The sequence below is a fragment of the Alosa pseudoharengus genome, unplaced genomic scaffold, assembly GCF_046254945.1.
Source record: "Alosa pseudoharengus isolate Yale_2024_CS ecotype anadromous, Long Island Sound unplaced genomic scaffold, YU_APseudo_1.1 YU_APseudo_1.1_scf_24, whole genome shotgun sequence".
NCBI lineage: Eukaryota > Metazoa > Chordata > Actinopteri > Clupeiformes > Clupeidae > Alosa > Alosa pseudoharengus.
In genome coordinates, this window is record NW_027468689.1 from 10204945 (window position 1) to 10225115 (window position 20171).

The 20171-nt window shown below is 43.0% G+C and overlaps 1 protein-coding gene across 1 annotated transcript in view; it reads right to left on the reverse strand.

Moving 5' to 3' along the window:
* Positions 1–2486: 2486 nt before the first annotated feature.
* Positions 2487–20171, reverse strand: part of cntnap3 (contactin associated protein family member 3) — a 98624-nt gene continuing 80939 nt past the window's right edge. The window contains exons 17-24 of the mRNA XM_076303105.1: positions 18832–19050; positions 15639–15878; positions 14762–14986; positions 13121–13254; positions 12322–12409; positions 9400–9618; positions 6678–6749; positions 2487–5347 (exon numbers count right to left, since the gene is read on the reverse strand). Coding sequence (XP_076159220.1) covers positions 5151–5347; positions 6678–6749; positions 9400–9618; positions 12322–12409; positions 13121–13254; positions 14762–14986; positions 15639–15878; positions 18832–19050 — 1394 coding nt within the window. The 3' untranslated portion in view covers positions 2487–5150. The remainder of the gene's footprint in view (positions 5348–6677; positions 6750–9399; positions 9619–12321; positions 12410–13120; positions 13255–14761; positions 14987–15638; positions 15879–18831; positions 19051–20171) is intronic.

Here is a 20171-nt window from a genome sequence, read left to right on the forward strand (position 1 = left end):
ACTATGAATGAATTTCTATCCCCCTGAAACACACTCTTGTGCATGACACAGGCTACATGTGCCATCCTCAAGTGACCAGACTGGCCTTGCGTGTTGGATCACTTTTAGGAATTGGCAGAACAAAGCTATGCCATATAGTGAAGTGTTACATTGGGAATACATTTTATTAGTTTCTGCCTATACATTACGTTCAGAATACTTTCCTACGACATCCTCCTCAGCTTAACAGGCCCAGGTGTATGTTTGGAATATTCAGAGGTTCAGCCTTGAACAGGGGAAGGCTTGAGCAATGTGTAGGCTCATTTAATAATTTAGTAATTCTGGAGAGGAAATAGGGCACTCAAGGCTGCTTGGCGTATGCAGCATTATCTCTGTGTCAAAATCAGGAGCACAAGGTCTCCAGGTAATAAATATTCTACTCTGTGAAGGGGCCTGGCCATGTTGAGAGTCCTGCTGGAGTCAGCAGTTAAAATGAAAAAGATGTGCTGCTATGACTGCATGGCAGGTCAGAATACAGATTTCCTCGTCAGTCACAGCCACAGTCACACATGCCGGTGGCTGGGTACAATATTGCACTTCAAAACCAGGGCACAGACAGCTCGCTGAGTGATCCCCCATTGTGGCTACAAACTTAGCATCTGCAAACGACACTGTCGCTAACCGCTCCTGCCTGCATTTTTATCCCGTGGCCTACTGTAGCTCAGGCAACCAAATCCCTCTGCTGCTCCCCAATGTCTTAGCCCCTCCGTGTGTGGACTGGGAGATAGAGTCAAGCCTTCCGCCATCTGTTTTGGGTCCATGCCAGGCATATCGGCCCAGCAACCAAGCACACAGCAGATGTATGGGTCTTCGAGGCAGGGACTTTCGGCAGCTCGGAGCTTTAAGTGTGAAATGTGAGGTCACGGATGAGTGGAGGCTATGAGAGCGCCATGGCAACTATATCTCTCTGGCCCAGTTCTTTGGATGTCGACAAAAACCCATTAGGCTCATCGAGCCTTTCCACCCGTCCATCAAAAGTGTCTTACGCAGATGTAAGCGTACAAATCTACTTGTCTTGGTTCTGTGTCCTGTTTGAAATAGTATGACTTTCACCTCCATGGATCGGGCCAGGGAAAGGTGTCAGTTGTTAGAAAATATCTATTATTCATAACATTAATACTGAAAACAAAAGTCTCATACACTCATTCAGTCACTAAAGCCTCTAAATTACTGTTCAGTCTCTGAATTAAAGAAACAATATGTGCTTTTTACCTTAAAATAATGGCTTCAAAAAAATTTTGACACTGACTAATCACAGAGAGAGTGGTGTCTGTCATTGTCACTGCCCAAAAACGTTGAGCACTTTTGTCCTTGGGACAGGTGCGTCGGAGAAGGACCACAGGGTCACCAATATCAAAATAAGTAGCAAGCTCCCACACACTGTCTTGATGATGGTCATCTGACCAAAACGTTGCAAATTGCCACTGTCGACCAAGGACACCTATTGCACTATGGAACTCTGGTGTAGCCTATCATGAAGGAACATGACCCTTTTCAATACTTTTCAATACAATGGGGAACCCATTAGTGTCATTTTCTGATACATATTCCGATACAATTCCATACATTTTCCACAGTCTGATGGATTTTTATGAAACTTGGACAAATGACACTTAAGGTCACTGCCCAATACAGTATATTGGAAATTGAAGCCAAGGCATTAAATACCAATTGTTCCATAGTGTTGCTTTAAAAACTCAAATTACATATAAATATAAAATAATGAGAAATACATCAATGCAAACACTCTTGCATTTATCTACATGACGAGTCTGCTGCCATCTACTTAGCCATGTTGGCTGATGTGTGCTCAGCCAACATATATTATTCATTGTCTTTTTTTAGGAGCCCAGTATGTACATCTGCAAAACAAACACCTCCTTCGGCAGACAAACCATTTTCACCATGGTTATATAGATTTCTAAATCGATATACAAACTTGCACACAGAGCCTAAGGCACCTGAGCCATGAGATCGGTGCAATGCTGAGTTGCCTTATCTCTCCATTAGCTTATGTCTGAGAGCTACAGGGCTCGGAGAGAGCACTCCCATTAATAATAGACAACACCATGATCTTCAGTGGGACATAAGATCTACCCAGATGGCAGTGATAGAAACATGCAGTTTAATTAAGTAATGACACTACAGAATGAGGTTTGCTTGATGGTATCTACAATGATATATGCAGCATAGATGGGTACTGTAAAACCTTGGTAATGGTTGAGATGTGTACCTCATGCAGTATTGGTGAACATTTTTGAGGTGTATTAAATCTGACATACATTCTCTTTGCACACAGAAATGTAATCTGCAACCCTCTTCCCTATAATAGCAGTCATGGAACATAAACATCGTATCACAGATAAAAGAAATGTTTATTTTCTCCATTGTATTTTTATATAATTGAACATGACACTATCATTAATCAAAACAACCGTGATACTATAAAACCTTGACATTGTACAGAATTAATGACTGTTACCCAGATTCAAGACTCACCACATCACCCATCTCATTAAATACTAATATGTTGTACCATTACAATGTCAGCTGACATAAAAAAATGTGTAGCCACAGTCAGATGTAATCTTAAACCATACACCAAAGCAACATATAATGGAGAGAAAGATGGAGGCCATTCTCTCCAAGTGCTTCTGGAGTTTTCCTAGCTCCACTTAACCACACAACATCTTACCCAAGCAAACCGACCAAAGAGAAACAGCTGGGGTTCATGATGTAACCTGTCAATTTCAGTGTGTAATTATTCTTTTATGTCTACCTGACTAAATGCAGGTGTTTTTTCGCCTACATTAGTTTCCTCATCAAAATGTTGCGAAATTAGCATGAAGTCAGTATTTCAAATTCAATTAAATGGAAATACACTTGGAGCTATCCACATAACTCTCCTGAATGTGTTATACTGTAGTGTTGGACAGACAATATGTAAATCCATGTCCTTTGTAGTGGTTTCACAATATAACTGGCTGTAGTTGCTGCCAACTTAATTTTACTTAGTGGTCCTTATGTGGAATGGCATTATGCAAATGTGCCTGAGCAAAACTGGCTATAAAAGAATATGGCATTGCAGAGCTTCTTCAACATTCCTGAAAATATGATTTAAATACTCAGTAATGCCACATCTGCATCTTGACAGTGTTAGTCAATATGCAGGCTAAGCGGCTGTTTAAAGCCCATGACAAAACTAGCGCAAAAGAGAACCAGAGAACACCTATTACGCTGCAGCTGTTTCCAAATATAAGGACCTATTGCTGAGCAGAATTTTAGATACAATGATGTTGTTAACAGGAATTTTCCCAAATGCTTCATTGATGATTTTATCAAATGGGAACTCTATGACGGTTGTAACTAGCAGAAGTCTGTGTGTATTCATGAATGTATGAAGCAGCATTTCCCAATAGGCTAAACCAAAAGCATATGAATATAAAACTACTAAGTGCATATTTCTTTTGATATATTTATAATACACTTTCCAGAAATACAGCATACATTGTGTCAAATGATTTGTGATTATCTTGAGTACAATACAATTGTGAGCGAAAATCAGCCTCTTATGTGCTCACTGTAACTAAGCCAAGACTAAGACGAGTGATATAAAATCAAGGCATTGAGTCAGTAAAGCCCAGACAAGGACATGGGGCTTCTTGGCTGCCGCAAGATTTTCCAAAAAACTTTCTTTTTTTTCCTGTTTCACTCACTGTCTCTGAACAGCCTGCTGGCTAAATGAACCAAAACGTGGATATGAACCACTGCAGTCAGCATAGACAGATCAGATATGCTCTCACAGGTAATGCGCCTTTGTGTTCTTGACAAGATTTCTGAACTGGCATGGAGACGAGTGCTGATGTGATATTCTGAGTAATATGACGACAGCCTGCAATTCATCAGCACCTGAGTCTTCCTCCACGTTGCTGCCTCACTCAGATTAGAAAGGCTTCATTAAAGCCCATTTCTCTGGAATTATACTCAGTCTGTCAGCTAAACAGCACCTTTTTCTGAAGATTAACATTTCTCTATTCCGCTACCTTCTTAATCTCCTGCTATTTGGATAGCGAGGTAACAATCAGAGCGAGTTTTTTTTTCTGATGAAGTCTGTGTTTCAAGTGGTTCTATTCACACTCTCTCTTTCTCTCTCTCTTTTTCCCTCTCTCAAATTGTACTGGTGTTACACTGTTTGCAGGTGGCGGGCTGCAAAGCTAAACTGTGCTCGGCAACAATCACACTTCACAACGTTATTTATTGTGTTTTGTTGGTGATGGGGTGGGGCGTGAGACGTGGTTGTTGGCGGCTGGAAGAAGAAAAGCACAGAGAGCAGAGCGCACAGAACCATTTTGGCGGCAAGCATTAACCGGAGGTTTGAAATTGTGGTTAAAAGGAAAACATCTGTTTCATTTCAGGCGTTTCACATGGAGGTGTTGTCAAACACCCATCTCGGCACATAATGACAGTCATTTTGATCAACTCAAAAATGGGAGATTTTCAATTTTTGATGCCTTCCACGTACTTCACCTCAGACACCTGGCACCTCACAAACATGAACTTAATACGCAGGTAGTCCTCCCATTGTAAATATGTTACCAGCATCACTAAAACACTTAACATCACAATGTTTGTGCATCTGTATGTGTACCATGTGTCAAGTGTGCATGAGATGGCAAAGGAGAGGACTGTGCACGTTTAGGAGAGAGGGAAAGAGGGCTAATTGTTATAAAGGTATTATAGACATATACATCTTGAAAGGCTATTTACAATTTCTGACGTTTTCCACACATACACACACATCTTAGAAACTCAAGCCACAGAACTGTGCCAAAAAAGTTACCGTACTCATATGTATGTACAAAATCAAAATAGAAAATCATTTATATGGGCAATCTGTTCACACATTTTTCTCATCACCTGCCTCTGCGTCATCGCAATTTTCATCGCCAACTTTTGACAGTTCCTGCAGGTTTTATGCAAAAATGCTCCATGAATGTTAATGTCTCTAGGCTCTCTGCAAGGCTTCTTCTTGTGTCCTCAGATTTTTGTCTGGATTAGTCCAACACAAAGGAGGGCGGGAGGGAGGGAGGGAGGGGGGTAAGAAGGGGGCATCATATGAAGTGCTCCCTCTGATTTTCACTCAGCACGTATTGAGAGTTGGCTTCGTTGTTGAAGGGGAATTCGGGACTGTCCTCCGGTTTGCCTGCCTTCGGCGGCGGAGTCTGAAACGTCTCTTTCCGTCGGTACAGACACCTCCCCATGACGGCCAGCGCTGACAAGATGACAAATATCACCACGGCGATGACACCTGCCGTCAAATGAACGACATCATTATCCAGTTTCATCACTGCATCATGGGCTTAAAAACTCTATAGAGCTGAAATTACTGTTTTGTTTTGCTTCAGAGCTGCCACATTTTTCTAAACACTAAAAACCACCAGAGTGTGCATGAAACTTTTATTTTCCAGTTTGCAACTGTTATTTCCCATTTTCTGGAGATATTTTCCACAATTGTAAGTTGGTATTTTGGAGCCTCAAAGGTGTTTTCACACTATTCAGTGACTGTTGCTGAGTCTTATCATACAATGACTGACTGAAACAATTTCACATGTGAGGAGGATCACACCATGATGGCAGAGTAAGCACTGAGAGACTGTTTATATCTTCGTAAATCCTCCCAGAGCAATGACACTAGCCATTATCCCCTTTCATTTTAGCCTCTTTCTCTAAATTTGTGCCAGGCTTTCAGACAGAAAATCAGACAGGCAATAAAGAAGTCTTGAAAAGCAGCACTTCAAACTCCTCAATGACGTCTGTGAGGCATCTTTAAATAATCCTATCAATACAATAATGAGCTTTTAAATAGATGCTTTAAACAGGGCACAACAATTGCTTAACATATACACAAGCTTAATTTTACCCAATGTCATAGTCACTCCTTTAATATTTTTCCTCTTTCAAAGACCGCTATGCATGACACATTTAATTATCGCGGGTAGAGGGAAATGTCTAATTGGAGTGGCAAAATACATCTCCACTCAATTTAATGCCACATTACTGTGCCTGTTAAGAGGACAAAGTATTTGGCGATAGTGGTGAAAAGTTCCTTAATCAGCAAATTATTTCCTTAAACATTTAATTAGTTTTGGTGTCCTTTGTGTGTTCCATTCGATTCATGAATAAGTTTTGAGAACTTTTTCTTTCTCAAAAAAAAAAAACAAAGTGGGAAATAGCAACTCATTTTAATGCGTTGCTTGGATGGTTAACAGAGTCACAGGAATAATTCCAGCAATATTCACAGGCCGATGGTGATATGGCATAATCTTTTCTCACTTATTTTTTGGCTTTTTCTATTCCTCTATTGCTGTCACCACAGAGGAAGAAAAGTTGAGAAATCGAATTGAGGAGGAAAGACAACTTTGGGAATGCATATTGGAATTAACAGGGGAATTGAAACTATATCCCAAAAGGCCTTTAAAGACTCCCCCCAATCTCATATCATTTCCAGTTACTGTCTGGTGAAGAAACTAATAATAAGAATGCTAATAATAACTATTCAACTTCACCAACCCCTTTTTTTCTATTATAATATTCAAGAAACACCATCATAGGAATAAGAAAAGTGAAATTCCCATTACCTCCAATTAAGGCAGAATCACTGTTGATTGCATTGACTATTGGCTCACCAGTGCCTAGTGTGCCAAAATGATCTACAGGAGTGCGGAAAAAATAAGAAAGAGAAAGAGAGAGAGAAAAACGGGAAAGAGGAAAAGAGACAGAACATCAGTGCCGAGGTCTGAGATAATCACTCCAAAGGCATGGCTCATTGACCACTGTGTCTCCTGTCCACAAGAGCCCATTGAAGCTCAGAGCTGGGATTTGTCGAATTTTTTTTTTAAAAAATGAGGCGACTGAAACGCCTCTGCGGCCTCTCTGAGATTAATAAACTGATTTGCCACATTATGCTTCTGATTTAATTAACAGGGACAGGAGTATTCAATGAGCTACTCCTCTTGAGTCGTACTAGCAGCAGAAATCACACTTTGGGGGAAGAGCCAAGAAAAGCTGGTAAACAAACTGTAATGAACAAAACAGGCAGAGAGAAGAGGTGTGGTCAAACGACCTTGGACAAAGGTACAGTAGATGGATTATTAGGCAAAGATAGCTTTAGACCCACAGACCCACAGGCTAAAGCACCCCAAAACAGACATGTCATATGTTCACTGATGCAATTTCCACAGCAGCAAAATATATCACAAACTGAACCATGACTTTGGAATTTTTTTTGCAGAAGGGCTAATGTCCAGTCCAGAATAAATCTGTGCTGTGTTCCCAAATCATTAATCCGCCACTGACCTTGGAACTTGTGGAACTGTCTAGAAAAAGTTGAGACTAAAAAGAGGAAGAAATCAATTGGGCTGTGTTGATTAAATAGAGAAATCAGTTGGGCTGTGTTGAATAAATAGAGATCAGTTGGGCTGTGTTGATTCCAGAGAAATCAGTTGGGCTGTGTTGATTAAATAGAGAAATCAGTTGGGCTGTGTTGATTAAATAGAGATCAGTTGGGCTGTGCTGATTCCAAAGAAACAGGGTAGAGTAGCCAACATCAGTCAGAAACAGACAGATACTGTACAGTAACCAGCACTTGAGTCCTGCATGACATCCTCCTGATGGAGGTTCAAAGGTTAGGCAGTCTGTGTTAACCACTAGAGAACTGTTGTCCGGCCACTAAAGCAGTATGTGGTTTTTAGTTAAAAGAAACAACTAAACCACAAAAAAAGACTATGTTCCTTAATTATGTGCTGATGTGCTTTGCGCACGACTTAATTACAGTCGAGCCCACAGAGACAGCATAAATGGTACAACACAACTTCAGCTGATTTCCCACAAGTTTAAGATGTGAACAACTATATTTACTAATACATTCATACATTCATCAAAAAAACTAAATATGTTAGATAAAATAAAGAGCATATTGAACAAGCATTTTAACCAGGGACCAATGGATTAGCACATGATGAATAATTCACAATATATTAACCGCTAAATTAAGTGTCACCAAAACATTTGTTCCTAGAACTATTAGCCTTATGTTTGGCAATTCAATTTGTACTCTGTCAAACCAAAGAGGGAACGCATATATTATGGATGCAGACTGTGCTTTTCCCTTGATAGAATAATGTTTCCTATGTTGAGAGTTGGTGGTTTACCCGTGAGAGAGTTGGTATTTTATCTGTGTGTGTGTGTGTGTATGTATGTGTGTGTGTGTGTGCGTGGGGGGGGGGGGGGGGGGTGTAGTTTACCTGTGAGAGAGTGGGTGGTTTACCTGTGAGAAAATAGGTAGTTTACCTATGGAAATGGATAGTGTATCTGTGAAAGTGTGAGTAGATTACTGTGAAAGAGTTGGTAGTTCACCTGTGAGAGAGTTTATAGTTTACCCGAGAGTGTACAGTAGGTAATTTACCTGTGAGAGTGTAGGTAGTTTGAGAGGGTGTGCATTTCAGTGGGTGTACGAGAGTGTGTAGTTAACCTGTCAGAAAGTATGTATGTTACGGCCACTTTGGCCTCTCAGCTGTTTTCTACTGATTTTGTCTGCCTCTCCTCTCGTAGGCCTGGTCCTGCGTGTCCCGGGATAGGGGGTGTGCCAGCGTACGGGGCGTGTCCCACCTTACTGGATAAATTTGGCCTGGCCTTCGAGAGAAGCGGCGGGACCTTTGCTTTGTGTTTTGTCCTGTTGCTGTTTAAGTCCTTTTGATTAGATATGTTTTCACGTAATTAAACCCTAAACGTGAATTGTCGCACTGTCTCCTGCCCCGTTTCTTTGTTACTTTTGAGCCGGGTAACAGTGTAGTTAATCTGTGAGAGAGTTTGTGTATCATTTCTAAGAGATTATGTGTATTACCTGTGATAGAGTGTGTGTATTCCCTGTGAGAGTGTGTAGTTCACCTGTGAGAAAGTGTGTGTATAACCTGCAGGAGAATACCTGTGCGAGAGGGTAGTTTGAGAGGATGTGCGTCTCTGTGTGTATTACCTGAGAGAGTGTGTAGTTTGCATGTGGGAGTGTGTGTGTGTATTACTGTACGTGTGAGAAAGAGTGTGTATTACCTGTGAGTGTGTGTGTATTATTACCTGTGAGTGTGTGTGTATTGTTACCTGTGAGAGAGTGTGTGTATTACCTGTGAGTGTATGTGTAGTACCTGTGAGTGTGTGTGTATTATTACCTGTGAGTGTGTGTGTATTATTACCTGTGAGTGTATGTGTAGTACCTGTAAGTGTGTGTGTATTATTACCTGTGAGAGAGTGTGTATTGTTACCTGTGAGCGTGTGTATTATTACCTGTGAACGCGTGTGTATTATTACCTGTGAGAGAGTGGGTGGTCTCTGAGGCATGTGGGTGGCTGGGTGAAGAGGACCCACAGGTAGACTCCTCCAGGGGGCCAGTGACTACCACAGGGCTGGTGGCAGGGTAGAGCAGGGCGGCCTTCAGAGGTGCGATGGAGTTAAACTGGACCACAGACAGACATCCAGTGAAGCCCAGAGCATTCAGTCGCGCGATCTCTGGGTCCAGCTCACCCGAGTCTAAACAGAGGGAGGACGGGAGCAGTGGAAGAGGGAGAGAGAGGGAGAGAGAGGGAGAGAGAGAGGGAAAGAGCATGAGAGAGAGAGAGAGAGAGAGAGAGAGAGAGAGGGAAAGAGCATGAGAGAGAGAGAGAGAGAGAGAGAGGGAAAGAGAGAGAGAGAGAGAGAGAGAGAGAGAGGGAAAGACCATGAGAGAGAGAGAGAGAGAGAGCATGAGAGAGGGAGAGAGAGAGAGAGAGAGAGAGAGAGAGAGAGAGAGAGAGAGGGAAAGAGCATGAGAGAGGGAGAGAGAGAGGGAGAAAGAGAGAGAGAGGCAGAGGGAGAGAGAGAGGGAGAAAGAGAGAGAGAGGGAAAGAGCATGAGAGAGGGAGAGAGAGAGAGAGAGAGAGAGAGAGAGAGGGAAAGACCATGAGAGAGAGAGAGAGAGAGCATGAGAGAGGGAGAGAGAGAGAGAGAGAGAGAGAGAGAGGGAAAGAGCATGAGAGAGGGAGAGAGAGAGGGAGAAAGAGAGAGAGAGGGAAAGAGCATGAGAGAGAGAGAGAGAGAGAGAGAGAGAGAGAGAGGGAGAGAGAGGGAAAGACCATGAGAGAGAGAGAGAGAGAGAGAAAGAGAGAGCATGAGAGAGGGAGAGAGAGAGAGAGAGAGAGAGAGAGAGAGAGAGGGAAAGAGCATGAGAGAGGGAGAGAGAGAGAGAGGGAGAGAGGGAAAGAGCATAAGAGAGGGAGAGAGAGAGAGAGAGAGGGAAAGAGCATGAGAGGGAGAGAGAGAGAGAGAGAGAGAGGGAAAGGACATGAGAGAGGAAGAGGGAGATAGAGAGAGAGAGAGAGAGAGAGAGAGGGAGAGAGAGAGAGAGAGGGAGAGAGAGAGAACATGGTAATAAGTAGTTTATACAGTCGGGTTCAACAGTGAGATAGAAGGCGGAAGAAAGCGAGCTGCAATGTGAGAGGAGATGAGGACACGGGGAGGAAGACCGATGTTGTGATAAACAGACCGCACAGCAAATAGAGCGCAGAAATGCAAGAGAAATCTGGAGAGACAGAGAGAATCATAAGGAGAGGTTAAGGAGAAGGGGAAGAAAGAGAGGAAGGAAAACATAAGTTGCGTTAGACAGGCACACGGCGCTGAAGAGAGAGATAGCAAAAGAGGGATAGAGGGAGCGACAGATAAGAGAGGCCGGAGATAAAACAGTAAGAGGGAGAGAAATGCAAAGAGAGAAAGAGAGAAATAGAGGGAAAGAGAGTGAAATAGAGGGAAAGAGTGAAAGAAATAGAGAGAGAGAAAGAGAAATAGAGGGAAAGAGATTTTTTTAAGCGCTAAAGCTGCAAACAGACGCACAAACACTCCTTATCACCACAATCCACAGACTCACAATTTGCTCCAGCTAGCATTATGTTACAGTTCGCGGTAAAGTGCACCCAAATCTAAAGCTCTGCTCGTCGACCTCACAGTGGGTATGTCCACCTCAACCCCCCCCATCATCTCTGTATGCACAAGTGGTCTATTTGTCGGACTGATCGATGGCGGGCTCGATCGGGGGAAAACAGCAAGAAATCCACTCCTCCTGCTGACTCGCCTGCCCCGGGTGTGACAGACTACCCATGCAGCCGGCGCAAATGAAGTGCTAGTCACGTGTGAGCACAAACAAACCTGAGCCACCCAGCTCTTTTTTTATTCTTCTGATGGACGGAGGAGAGGTGTCTTGTACCTCTGCCAAAGTGCTGTGTGTTACCGGAGAAGTAACAGCTAGTGCCATAGGAAGGAGTGAATGAACAAGAACATGAATTATGCATGTATGACTGAGCGTAGTATTCCCTTAAGGATAGTAATGTCTGCTCATCAGTCTGTCTTGTTTCCTGCCCCAATCATCCATCCATCTCTCTCTCTCTCTCCATCTTGCCATCTCTCTCTCTCCATCTTTCCCTCATTTGCATACCCATAATGATAGCTTCTATCAAACTTGTGCGATGAGTTTTCATCACACTTCACTTTAGATTTTTTTTAAAGTAAAAATGACCACACTGATCATAAATGACTTCTAAAACTGCATATGAAGGCTGAATATTTCAATTTGAAGTTATAAAGAAAAAATCACTCTGGGCAATCACAGATGCCTTTTGTTCTGCATTTTACTTTCATTATTACATCTCTGGCGTTTTTCTTCATCCAACATTAAAACTAGTCCATTTACTGGGCCTTGAGTCTTGGTGTTCATGTGTTTTCGCATTAGAGTGACCTAGTTCTGGCTCCAGTCAAACAAAACATAATGCAAGCATTATCTGCACTAAATAGAAATAGCAATCCCCCCCCCCCCCCCCCCATTAAATGTCACATCTCAAACTAGCGGCAGCCCAACAGCACAAACAAGCGGCCTAATGCACTGCAGAGCATATTGTTATGCTATAAGGCCCAGTGGTCGCCTCTAACTACATGTAATGATCACTTATGAGATTCTCCCCATCTGCCTCGACCGCCGGCTTACTTTTATCTTTCACTGAAATGTTTTTGTTTTTGTTTGTGCTGTGTTTTTTTTTGTGTGTGTGTGTATGTGAAGCCATGAGGCGAATGCCATGCTGTCAAAAAGCACTCCAGTGTGTTTAGGGGGAGGTAAGTAGGGGGTTGGGGTGGAGGAGTAAGAATCTGTGAGGTGGGGAGGGGGGGGGGGGGTATTTTGTCAGAGCTACAGCAAATCCCTCCTCCACTCACCGTGCACTTTTCCCAACATCACCGACTTGATGGCGTTGAATTCGACATCCGACGTGATGTTGAACTCCTCTTGTTCATACTGGTCAACCTGGCAGAGGGCAAACACAGCTCATAAACACAGAGAATTGTGAAGTGCTTACGTGTATGTGTGTGTGTGTGTGTGTGTGTGTGTGTGTGTACATGCGCGTGTGTGTGTGCACATGTGTGCATGCATTGGGGAGGGTGGGAGCGGATGAGAACTGCATGGCACTCTTCATGATTCAAATTATCGCAGATGTGCTCTACCATGGAGGGCATTTTAATTAAACCTGCTCTTCAAAAGTGCTTTAAACACATCATTGCCTCAGCTGTTGAGCCTATGCCATTCAATTAATAGGAAGAGCTCAAGCCAAGGCAGATTTTCTAGTTGAGTTTACATATTTGAAATGTGATTATGATGAAAGCTTGGACTAATTGCAAAGGTTACCTCCTGTGCAAAAGACTATACTAAGACTATTTTGAGCTCAAATTTGGTTTGTCTATTGATAACAGGCTGTTGTGAGTTGGGCGTACTGTACGTATGAGTGACACAATTTTATTTTGTTTTTTTTGTGTTTTAGGAATCCTGTGCAGTAGCTTTGCTGATATTTTAAATCCATATGCTCATCCATCAGGCCAGATGCTGCTGTTCTTGGAAAGATTGTTTCTCTATCCTCTTAATTATTATTAAATAATTAGCTCCAGTGCAAGTTCAGTCAACAGAATGACAGAACAAATGCTTTTTAAAGGGGCTTGTTAAGATGTCAGTTAGATACTCCACCTGGATATAGAGATTTTCTGCCTGTCTTCTGATGGACACCATGTGAAGCTGTCCATTAGCCAAGTTTCTCGTGCTCGTCCTGAAGACTTCTGCATCCCTGTTACTTTGCAGTTTGTACTTGACATCTAGATGTCCTACAGAGAAAATACACATATTATTCACACCCTGACTAGCCATGACTGGAACGAGCTCCATTGTACAATAACGCTTTCAGTGAGGAACAGGGACAATTAAAATCCTAAAAATGTTTACTCCAGGAATAGAGGATCTCATTCATGAAAGCGCAGGCAGTAGTATTCAGCTCAGCACAAAACAGTCACTTAATACGATTACTATTAATCCCCTATCAATAACTGAGATTCTAAAACAAATTAATTTTCATAGTTTTAGTATGAACTAGACATTCATGCTTGTCCTATTCATCTACTGTTTATGTGTTCTGACAGCATAAGACTAATTAAAGGAAGAGAGAAATTGGGGGAACTGAGGGATGGAAAAATGAAAACATTTCAAAGAATCACTCCCACAAAGCACAGAATACCAATTATACCCTCACACATAAAGATGAAATCTCTCTTACGATAACAATCTCATTAAAACTGTGAGCACACTCTCAGCAATACAGACACAAATATTTACCTACATAAAAAAGTGGCTAAATGTATAAATACTGTCAGACTCTGTACAGTATTCTGTGTCTGTTTTGAAAAATTAAACTAGTATCTGGCGTAGTGCAGGTCACCACCCGCACCAGTAAATCAGCGAATAAGCTCCCCACAAACTCCTAAATTAGACAATCAGACCTTAAAAATCAGCATGGAGAATAAACAAACTGTTAACTAATACGGAGGCTCAGGATTTATCAAGCCGTTCGACAGTCACTCTCCTGGTGTCTAACTCGATAAAGTCAGCCTACTTTGCAGTGCTGATCACAGACAGCTCTTCTGCGAAAATGGCCTCGTTTTCAAGGGGTCAGTGTCTGATTGAATGACCCCCCTCTACTCCACGTACATACTTCAGAAGCTTTAGAAGTACAAAAGCTCCTGTCTTATCATTGTTGATTCACACCTAGTGATGGAAAGTGCAGAACTGAACTGATGAAAGATATTCAGCAAGTCAATGTCACATGCCAAAGGCACTGAGGAATTAGCTAATAACTAATGGATTTAAATCCATGAAATTGTTGACTAGGCATGACCATGAGAAAAAAAGTGTTTGTCCAGCAAAAAAACAACCTCCCCAACGCCCCTCAAAAAACATTATGAGTAAATTAATTGCTGTTTGTTTATGGAATGAATATTAATAAGCCTCGGAGTTGACAAAATGGTGACAACCAGAGAAACAGTCCGGAGTTTATGGAGCTATCTGTTCTACGTGCGTGTACGCATACTCTAATTTATGGCACCTCTCTTTCAGAGCAACAGACTGTCTCCTGCAGACTCTTAACCGCCCTTTTTAAGAATGCAGACAATGCGCAGGGACTAATTTACTGCACATGAATTGAGCGGTACTGGCTTCTGACAGCCTGATGGTGTCTTCGGAGACTCAGCGACTCATGCTAATCCAAATGAAAAGGCGCTCAAAAAGCCGCCAGTGAAATGAAATGAGGGGTGAGATTAGAGCCGGTGGAGTTTTCCAGACCATTTCGGTTGAGCAGGACGGCGAGGTACTCGCGGTAGTACGAGCCCACGTAGAGCAGCAGGGCCGGCGCCTGAGTGGTGCGGAAGCCAACGGTCACATTCTCGGCACGCAGGGTCATGTCCGAGTAGATAGACGAGGCCTGGACGCTGCTGTTCCTGTTCAGCTCGTAAGGCTCCTTGAACGTGTACGACACCGACGTGGTGGACTTGAAGTAGGCAGACACCTCTGGAATTACAGAGTTTCAATGAGAACCAATTGTTTATTACCGGAACAACTGCATGTGGTTTTGTCATAAGCATAATCTCTTGACAGTGCATTGAAATGTTAATAATAACACTTAAGCTTTGCTAATGGTGGTCTTTAAAGCAGCACTAAAGCCCTTAATGAGCCTTCAAACCATTATAACAATAGCCTATTAATTACAACTGTTTAACACATATGGATTACTAACGGAAATGTGTTTTGGTTCATTGATTCTGTCAATACGCCTAACTGTGATGAAGTAGATTTCTGATGTCACATTATATGTTTGGGTAATCTGATGACAGGCTATATGATTCTTTGTTAAGAATGCCATAAGTGATACCAAAATAAGCATCAGACTGCAGTATTACTCAGTGTTAGTGCATATTATGCATACTTGCTGTACTATACTACATTTCAGATGATAACGATGCTATAACTGTACTGTACTACTGTCTCACATAAAGACAGTTAGGATCAGATGTCACTTAAGCGATTTCAGGAAGGATTGCTGATTGAGTGTTGATGTCACTTTTACAGAATGTAATCCAAAAATATCTAAAACATATCTGTATATATCAATATGAGTGTTAAATGTGTTACAGTGTTTGGCCAGAGAGGAGAGAGGAGTTACCTTTCTGACAGAAGGCCCCGGTGTAGGCGGAGAGGCCACAGTCACAGGTGAATCCTGTGTACCTCTCCACGCAGCGGCCGTCATTCTGGCATAAGCCCCCATAGCTGCTGCAATGTCCTGGACATCCGGGCCGGACGCCGGGGGTGATCTTGGCCCGCTCCTCAAGGTCCAGCGTCCTCCCGTTCAGCTGCAGGGAGCGGATGCATCCCAGGAATCCCTTCTGCCTGGATGCCGTCCCCCCTACGGAAGATTGTCCCCGACAAACCAAGAGAGGGGGAAAAAAAGAGATCTCAGGATATATTTCTTTTCATACCCCCACCTCCCCCCCCAACTCTCCAACACCTCCCTGTCCTCGTTTGCCTGCGTGAACAGAACCACAATGAGGCACCACTCGTCTCTCCCGGGAGCACAGCACTGTCAATACTGTTAGACACTACAAAAGCCGCTTAAACGACAAGGCGATGAAAACAAAGTCGTAGGTGGATAGATGCAACAAAAAAAGAGGCGAAAAATGAAAAAAATGCGGAAAGACTCCTATCAGGCACCTGTCTTCTCCCTTCACCTTGTGTGCCTGCCCCATCTCTCTTTTCCCCACTTCTTCTCCCTCTCTCTCTCTATCCCCCCCTCTCTCCCTCTCTCTCCCTCTCTGTGCTGTGGCTGCAGGCTTAATCCCCCACAGTCACTCGTTGTTTCATGTATTCAGACACTCCTTTCAAAAGCGATGATCAATGGCGCTCCTTCCTCGGCGAGGATGAGCTGGATTTCCTGTCACTCGCTCGCCGGTCGCCTCTGTGCGGCTGTGCCGCTTTGCAGCCGTAATTGAGAGTCACTGAAAAACACTGTCTCTTGTTGATTGTTGGCTTCACAGAGGATTACTGTTGTGGCAGGTCCACCCAAAACACTGCGTAGCCTACCGAAGACGCCACTGAAGCTGCAGTCTTGTAAATGCACCAAGGGCATCTATGCAATTTGTTAGCTCAATTACAATTTTTTTTCCTGTGACTGCATGCCCGGAGACAATGACAATAACACTTCCAAACATTTTTCACATTTCCAGTCAATGATCTGTAACCAAATAACAGCTTAGCTTGAGCTATGGGTTCAAAGGGACTGCCTGGGTGTACTGGCAGCTCTGTGGGGACACATGGCATTTCATGCAATATATGGAATCTATCCGCATATACAAAATGAGAGACAAACCTCTTTAATCAACCAATACAGCAGATACTATAGGCACAGCAAGGAGAATGAGATCTGGGATAAGAAATTAGCTTGCGTATCGAGCACGAGACTAGTGATTTATGGGGAATTTGAAATGAGGCTCTAAGTATGCTATGAGCACCACAGCACAGATAGGCTATCACAGTAAGACTACATCAGGCCATCTGGCTCATGGCTGTATGGATATTCAGTCATATTGCTACATCAGTCCACATCAGTCCCCACTATAGACCTGTTTAACACACAGCTGGGAATGACTGCCATGCCGTTTGTTTTTTAGTATCTGAATATGAACAAGCACCTTTGGCTTGAACTTGAAGGGTCTGGACAATGGCTCTTGTAAAGCCTCTCACTGACAACAGCCAGAGAAATAACCACAGTAAGAACAGGATGGACCAGAATGGACAGAGTAGAATGGACTTTAAAAAACACAAAACACTACAGAGATCCTGAGATCCTGAGGGGCCTTAAAGCATGGAACGCATTCCAGCTCAATCCTCTCTAAAGCAGCCTAGAGTTGGGAACCTCTCGACGGCTCGTTGGTGGTTGGTGGTCTCTTATTCACTGCCAGTAATGATTAAGGATTATCCACCCAAGCCCCCCCCCCACTGTACCAGCATGCATTCTGTTTGCTCTTCTATTCAAGAATTGTCAGGATTCTATTTTTCATCCTGCTTCCATTCCACCCCACCTCCTCCCTCTCCTCCTTCTCCCCCATAAGAACTCATTTAAGCAGCGGTATTATCAGATATGAGGAGATATATTTAATATTTGCTAACAGATCAAGTTTTTATTGTACGCCCATTGATCGCCTAAGGCCTTGTTTGCTTTTGTTTATTCAAATGCTAAAGCCGATCTGGCGGTTGGATGGAGGTGCGATTGAGCTCCTACAGATGGAATAATGGATGTTTTCTAGAATGGGTGCGCGACAGGGTAATGAAACTATCAGAGTGTGTCAGCCGACAAGGCATGTTGTCTGAAAATGCAGGTCTTAAGTAAAGGATAAGAATCTCTTTCATTAAAGAAATGTAATGGAACATGCATTATATATCCCACAGCCTCGAGCAAGATTCAAGGGTATTTTTCCACAAGTTGACATAAACCCAGCTATCTTTTCTCCATCATTTTCATGCAGTCCACAAGCTGTATATATTTACTCTTGCATGATATATGTATGTATATATATATATATATATATATATATATATATGTGTGTGTGTGTGTGTGTGTATACTACACTGCTCACACACACACACACACACACACATACTCTCTCTCTCTCTCTCTCTCTCTCTCTCTCTCTCTCACACATACACACACACACACACACACACACACATAAAAACATCTTTGATAGTTTTCATTCTTATGCGTTCCATATGAAAGCAACAAGGGGCTTATCACAGCAGAAAGCACTCGACAAGAAAGAATACTGGTGACGCTTAGCCAATAAGTCATGGGTGGCTACACTTGATACGGCACATTGATTACGTCTTCTGAGCATGAACGGCACTCAGCCATTCAGAATCCATCCCTGAAAGTATGAGTCGAAGAGAAAGCGAGGAAAAAATTCTTCGAAATCAAATTGCACCTGGTATTCCATCCGGGCCCGTCTATTTTTAGGAAACGCAGAGTGATTGTACCATTCTTTTTATTGTCACAGCCTACCAGCATAAATGACTCCATTTCTTAATATTGCACTCCTCTCTCCTTGAGGACTCGCACACAATGAGGCCAGCCTTGCAGTGCTCAAACACGCCCGAAAATGACATTAATCCCAACCAGACAAACCATATCCCCACAGAGTTAAGCCAAGGGGGGAAAAGGGCAACAGGAACAGGAGCCTTTCATTAATGAAACAAATGTTTGTCTGTGTGTGACAGTGTGTGTGTGTGTGTGTGTGTGTGTGTGTGTGTGTGTGTGTGTGTGTGTTTTTGCTTTTGGGTGTATGTTGCGTCTTGCTATTTCCTACCCACAAATAATTGGCTGTTGAGCTGCAGGTGCAGGTGTCCATCAGGGGGCGCTCTCTGCGTGGTCCCGGGCAGATGGTCCACGTGCAGAGAAGCCTCCTTCACGTTGCGCTCGGCCCGCACGCCGTGCCAGCGGTCGTCGTTGAGCGGGGCGGGCGACTCCACCCGTACCTCCACTGGCCCGTTGCCCACGTCGTAGGAGAAGACCACCTCAAACGGGGCTGTGGGGGGAGCACGGAGAGAGGGAGAGAGAGAGAGAGAGAGAGAGAGAGAGAGAGAAAGCGTAAGAGAGAGATAGAGCGAGAAAGCAAGACAGATATAGGTAGATATATAGAGAGAGAAACAGAAAAGGGATGAATATTTTGCATTTCTTTGCTTCATAATCTCCTTTTTACCAGACATAAATGATCAAAGCGTTGCAAGATGTTGCATCAAGTGATCAATATACTTTGCATTGTTATGGTAAGTCTTAATTACAACAGGGACTAGCACAATTTGCATAACTCTTTATTTGACAACTTTTGGTAGTATTAAAACAATAATGCCACAGAGCAAATATAGTCCTGGTTAAACTACAAGGGAGATCAATATTATGGTCGCTTGTAGACAACATTGTAAAAGTTAGAGCAAACCTAGGAATGAATTCATTAATACTAATACCTAACTCAACTCAGGTACTTTGTCACATCCAGTGTAAATCTCTCTCTGATGCAACCTGAGGCAAGAGTGTAGTAATAGTTCACTGTAGAGCAGTCAAAACATGTTACATCTTCTTTCCCTGCAATATGAAAACTATACCCACACACAGCCCAGTATGGTTCATTACATCTATTTTTCTCCCCCTTGGAAAACATTTGTGAAACTATGCTTAGCTCCTTCATCTCCTGTGCTCACGGTGCCTCTATTTTGAGGAGTGTTGGCCAGCCCATCTGTAAGACCTGGGTGGATTTTAATAGCTCTTAATGACGGGGACCGTAGCGAAACAGGCAGTGGAGCACCGTCTGTCATCCTGGATGACTCTGGCAGCAGCATCACCGCCGGCGAGAGAGAGAGAGAGAGAGAGAGAGAGAGAGAAAAAAAATGCTGATCATGTGTTCAGCGATCGCTTTAGCATTCTGGGCACTCGGCATCTCGCAGCCTCTCTGCTGACACTCAGCCTCACACTGGGTGACTCTTACGAGAGACCCTGGCTGCACATACATCAGAGAAGAAAACACTGCGCTAAAATTGTTATAGATTTGCAGTTTACTGCGTATCTTTAATAGGTATTCAGCTGGGAACACAGGCAATAAAAAACACTGGATTGAAAAGCAAGCTCTTCCTTGCTCTTGTACTCACTTTT